Here is a 5,904-nt window from a genome sequence, read left to right as displayed (position 1 = left end):
ATAGGTTCGTAAATGGGTCATTGCAATTGCTGAAGGCCCGAAATCATGAAAAAGATTATGATAGCCAGCCTATATCATATCAGTGAGAACAATAAATTATTAAAATAGAGCAATTTAATTTAAAGCATTACGCAAAACACTCATAACAATACCGCACTAGAATTACTTTATGGTCTAGTGGTGTTGAAAGTCATTCAAACAGACCCAATTTCGTGTCTCTTCATCGACGTAAATGTGTATTAATAAAGAAAAATTTGGAATTCCCTTGAACCAAATAAATAATATTGTACCAGTCATAATAATGAAAAAGTACTTATTTATTTTCGACATTTTAACGCCCTAGTAACACAATGTAGTATAATGCTGTTGCAAAGGTAACATAACAGCTACGCAACTTTGGCTGCAGCTAATTACAATAATGTTTTACGGATGAGTATTCCCGTTTCAACACTTAAGTGACACGGACGATCTTCTGCAGGGTAGGATTACAAAACTTGTTATGGAACAGGTACACGGTCTAGAACATTAGTATACTTTACAGTTTGGAATCGATCACTACTCCGATTCTGCGTCACTTGTTGCAGGGGTACTTTCTTCGGGTTCATCGAACTCTTCATCGCTACCTTCAGCGTCTGATAAATCTTTCTTCCCTTTTTTCGTCTTTTTCCCATCGGTTTCCTGAAATTGAAAAGAATGATCAATGCAATAATATTCTCAATGTATTTTGATTTAGTTTTCAATTTGTAAGACACTTTTTTATCTAACATTTTCTTTATTTCCAATTTGTCGGACTTCAGTATTTATAAAAATTCGCACTTTTATAAACTGTTCAAAAATGTCCAAGTTTCAACTTTTCGACCAGTCTCAATACACAAATAAATTTTTGAGTAGCGTAAAATTATAAATAAAAAAAATTGTTCTTACAGCAGGTCTTTTATTTCCTCTCTTTTTCGTTTTCTTCGCCGAATCACTTTCATCCTCAGAGACTTTCTTTTTTTCATCTTCACTTTCATCGGATTTCTTTTTCTTTGATGAACCCTGAAAAAGCATCAGTTTGCTAAATATATGCACATTACCCGACAGCAATTCAATATTTAACAAAACAAATGATCAGTTTACCTTTTTATCTTCAGAATCATCACCGCTACCGCTACTGCTTTCCTCGTCACTGATATATTCTTTGCTCTTGAAAGCGCCACCTGTCATAAGTTTACTAGGAGAGACTTCTTTCTTACTTTCTTTCTTTTGCTTGTCTGATTTTTCTTTACCACTTTCTTTAACCTTCGTGCCCGCGGCACCGCCGCTGGCCTCATAATCTTTCATAGCTACTGCATAATCTTCCTTAGCCTTAGCTGCTTTTTGTTCCCATTCCTGTGTAAAAAAACCGACGATACGAAATGCGTCACATTTGGATAGTGGTGATTATTTCTCTTAACTGATTCTTGCAATAACCGAATATTATAAACTCATAAGTCGGTACTTACAGATTTATCTTTTAGTTCTCGCCACATTTCACCACCTTTCTTTGCGATTTCAGTCACAGCAATTCCAGGATTTTTCGCTTTGATCTCCTCTCGAGTATTATTCAACCATAACATGAAAGCAGTGGACGGTCGCTTGGGCTTATTCTCATCTTTCTCCTTCTTTGGTTTACGTGATTTTCGTGGCTTTTCAGACTGTTAATAAAATCATAAGACAAAGGCATAATTTTATCACCTGAAATGAAGCTTTAAGTTAACGAAACAAATCTATTTTATTACTCACAACAGTCTTAGCAGACTTGTGCTTCTTTTCTTTCTTCTCTTTCTTTTCTTTTTTCTCTTTTTTTCCACTTCCACCTGAAGCATCTGAATCTGCATCGCTGTCAGATGCACTCACGTTGCTATCATATTCCTCAGCAACGTCACTTTCATCCTAGTCAATTCAAAAATACCGAAGTTAAAAAAAAAATTACCAGTATATATGAAGGAATAAAGAAGTAGCTATGTACAGTAATGTGTTAGAGATGCGAGAATTATTGAAGGAGTGACTAATGAATAGAAAGTAAACTTTGATTGATTAAGACGAGTCACCTGGTTAGGATTGAAATCTTCATCGGTTGACTCCTCAGACTCTTGATTATCATCACTTCTCTCTTCTACCTCTGCTTTAATTCTTGCCAAATAAGCATCAGGCTCATCCTCTTGATCGCTGTTGCCAAAGTCGTCGTTGTACTTCGGTTTGTCCTGTAATCCAAGAAAAACGATCTTAGGTTAGTCATAACCGATTCAGAAATATCTCCAACGTAATTTATACAATTTTTTTGGTACAATCAATGTTCAATATTTCGTGTTCAGGAGTAGTAAATACTGATTTGCAGACATAATGTTACGGGAATATTTTATTGTCAGCCATAAATTACTCACAGTTTTGCCCCTGTTCTTCACTCGCAGTTTCTTAGATGTGATAAAGTCAAAGAGTTTGGCATATTCCTCTTTTTCAATGTTGCTAAAGGTGTGAGTAACGCCACTCGTTAATTCGATTTCAAAATCAAATGATCTCGTTGATCCACCGCCACGTGCGAAATTGACCGAAGCAATTTCTTCGAAACGTATGTGAATTGGTGGTTTATGAACGTATATGAAACCTCTTTCCAATGGATACAAGTAACCAGCTGCAGCTTTGAACGAACAACCAACTGCAGGAGTTCCTGAGTGCCTAATTGCAGAAAGAAACGCGATACGTAAATTATACAACTGGAACACTGAAACTATTTTCACTAATCACCCAATAAGTTCGAAGTGTTTGCAAACAGTTTCTCACCCAACAAATCCACCAGGTCCAGTAAGTTTTCTGACACTTATAGCTTTCATTACTTTGCCAAGAACCTCATAAGTTGGACCAGATAACTCTTTAGTTAATTTGTCGTGATATTTTTGCTCCAACTCTTTCCTGTAAGAAACAATAAAAGTTACTTGATCTATAATAGAGATTTTATTCATTAGTGAATTATTTGAAATATTTATATGTATATTATGAGACTATTTATATAGAAAACAAATGATCCAATTAAAATGCTTATGACATAATTATTACTGCAGCTTGCATTCTGACAGATTCAATCTAAGAAAATAATAAGTCTTTGGTTTCTGTACAGCAGACTAACGAGTTCGAACGTTATGGTAACAAATCATTGAAAAAAACGAATTTCACTCGAAAAATACCAGTAAACTATGTTTCATTGCGGTCTACAGCATTTCATACAATTCTAAAGTTGTGAAACACCGATTTTCGCGACATATTTATTGTTACATTAACGTTAAGAACTTCAACTTCATCCATACTATACGTACTCTGTGAATGGCAATTCAATAGACGTTTCATCTTCTTGACTGAACAACAGTACCAAATAATGATAACGTGTTTGCCCCTGTTTGATGGGCGGATCTAAACTGACCTGTAAGAAAAAATTCATATACATGTTAAAATTTAATCCAATCTAATGCTTGAGAGTTAGAAAATTAACTTTTTTTTAGGCGACTAAATTAGTTTCATTATCTTCACAAGTAAGAAAATAGTATTTTGCAAATCATATAATCGTGGCAAACAAATCAACTTATTAAAACTTACAACAAAAAACATTTGCCTACTGTCTTTATGAGGCAGTAAGAACAATCTGAGCACAGTAGACATAGGGATCTTGTAGTCGAATGTTTTACCGTGAAGTTGAAAGAATGACTGGAATATCTTGATGTCGTAACGACCACTGCAAACAAGTAGTAAATTTAATTGGAAAGCTGTTACAAATGGTCGAATCCTTGGATGGTTGGAGAGCTTACCGAGGCGTAAGGCAATGAATTTCTCTGAAGATAGCGATCGCATCTCCACTGACACTGATGACCGACGCTTTGCTCATCACTTGCTGATGGAATCCTTCGACAGGATCTTGTTCGGCACTGTCACTTATAGGAATATGGAACCTCATTTCCATTAGACTTACCGGCGCATCATCGTTCTAGGAAACGTAAGAAAGTACACATTTCTTATCAAAAAACAAGATTGTCAAGGACATCATTAATATAACTCAGTATTATAAAATACACAAATAAATGAATTTCAAGTATATAATCTTAGGCTGTACCTGATGAAACTCTAGAGTAACTTCGTTTTTTCCTGTATTACATTGTGAAACGTAATACAAAGGAATTTCAAATGCAGTGTGATGTCCAACATCAAAGCTTAACACTGAACCATTGAATTTTGCAGTTCCCCAGTTCCAACCCTTCAAACTGAGTTCCTTTTCCAACATATCCTTTTGATAGTTTGAAGTAAAAAATTTGGCTATTTTTTCTTGGTCCTGAATATAAAAATTCACACATTAATCTAGGACATATTCAATCACTGTTAAGAAGATCGCATTAACTCGTTTCAAAATTTTATGACTTTAGTTTTAAGTAAAATTAATGTTGAAAGAGCTTCTTTACAAATTTTTGGGTCATTAACAATTAAACAAGCAATCTCACCCCATCTTTGAAGCCTCGAAATCTATGTAACGTTCCATTTTTTAGGAATATTCGAAGGCCCCAGGTTCCAACAAATTTCTGGTAATTGACCATTTCCATATCAGAACCAGAAATTTGCTCAACCTTTCCTGTTTTCTGATTTTTGAATATCAAATGTTGGTCAGTCAACTTCAACTTTCCTGGAGTCTGTGAACGAACAAGACAATGAAATCATTACCTGCATGTGTGTATTATAATCATTGATAAAGAGAAATTTTCCTGGCAGATAAACTATAAACTAAAAAAAGGTTAAATTAGATAAAAATATGATCCGAGTACTACTTAATTTGGACGTAGATTATAAATTGATAAAAAACGCAGGTTTTTCGTAAATTCTCAAGTTATTTCCAAAAACTAATCAGTTCTAGATTCACAGAGGTGTTTTAACATCTTTGCTAATTGCCTGGGTATAATCAAGACAATTATTCGTAGAGTGTTTACATAAAATTCTTTTAAGGTTACGTACCATGACGCCTTTTACCTCGGCGGTAATATCAGAATACTCGAGGAAATCCATCCCTACACGTTTTAATTTACGTATCTAAATTCTGGTAAAATACACACGTTATAAGGTCAAATACAAACTCTCATCAGGGTTGAAACACTAATTAACATAATTTTACAGCGCACAATTCACTAGTATTAACAAAGGCACAACGCAATTGACGGCAACAACGGCACGCCGTTCTTCAAACGTCGAGACTTTCTAAATCCAAACTCAGCTACTGCCGCTTCTGCCACTGGTTGCTGTCGTTTCCTGCAAGAAATACACGGAAACTACACAGGAATCCTGTAACTACAGAACACGGAGACTACACAAGAAGCACGACTCAAATGGGTGAATTGACAATCCTTGTCACAGTAGTCGTTCACATTAGGTTTATTTTTCGTACCACTAGCGTCGCTAGTGTTCCATATGTATTGTACCTAGGACCACGGTCTTACATACAGGTCTGGCAACTCCGGTGGTGGGGTTTTTTTGTACTCTTATTGAAGCACCGATCGCTTCGCCTAGTGACCACGAGTGTCGCTGCGATAGAGGGATGCAGGCTGTGTGAGAGAGACGGAAACATGTTTAATTGCAGCAACACTCGTGATCACTAGGCGAAACGATCGGTGCTTCAATAAGAGGACACCCTCACCACTGAAATTTTGACCGAGTTGTCAGACCTGTATGTAAGACCGTGCCTAGGACTATATCTGTCCTTTGGTTTGGGCTTCAGCGGCCTCGTTATACCGCGCAGTCAGTCGTCTATCTCTTTTATAAGTCTATGGTCAATACCACAGACATCGGCCCATATGATTGTGGGCTTTCTTACTCTTGGGACATGGATGATCCGGATGATCCCCACCACCCACCGGC

General features: G+C 36.2%; 1 protein-coding gene across 1 annotated transcript; it reads right to left on the bottom strand.

The window, feature by feature from the left end:
- Positions 1–296: 296 nt before the first annotated feature.
- Positions 297–5,339, bottom strand: Ssrp (structure specific recognition protein). The gene is made up of 14 exons (XM_046629461.2): positions 5,008–5,339; positions 4,503–4,688; positions 4,121–4,336; positions 3,819–3,994; positions 3,610–3,745; positions 3,333–3,436; positions 2,803–2,931; positions 2,406–2,697; positions 2,073–2,225; positions 1,765–1,914; positions 1,485–1,676; positions 1,120–1,371; positions 925–1,038; positions 297–678 (listed from the first exon to the last, which is right to left on the bottom strand). The coding sequence occupies exons 1-14, from the start codon at positions 5,056–5,058 to the stop codon at positions 556–558; spliced, it is 2,274 nt and encodes a 757-aa protein (XP_046485417.1). The 5' UTR covers positions 5,059–5,339; the 3' UTR covers positions 297–555.
- Between the last annotated feature and the right edge of the window lie 565 nt (positions 5,340–5,904).

This window comes from Neodiprion pinetum, chromosome 5 (assembly GCF_021155775.2).
Source record: "Neodiprion pinetum isolate iyNeoPine1 chromosome 5, iyNeoPine1.2, whole genome shotgun sequence".
In the NCBI taxonomy this organism is placed as follows: domain Eukaryota; kingdom Metazoa; phylum Arthropoda; class Insecta; order Hymenoptera; family Diprionidae; genus Neodiprion; species Neodiprion pinetum.
This window is presented reverse-complemented; position numbering and strand designations above follow the sequence as displayed.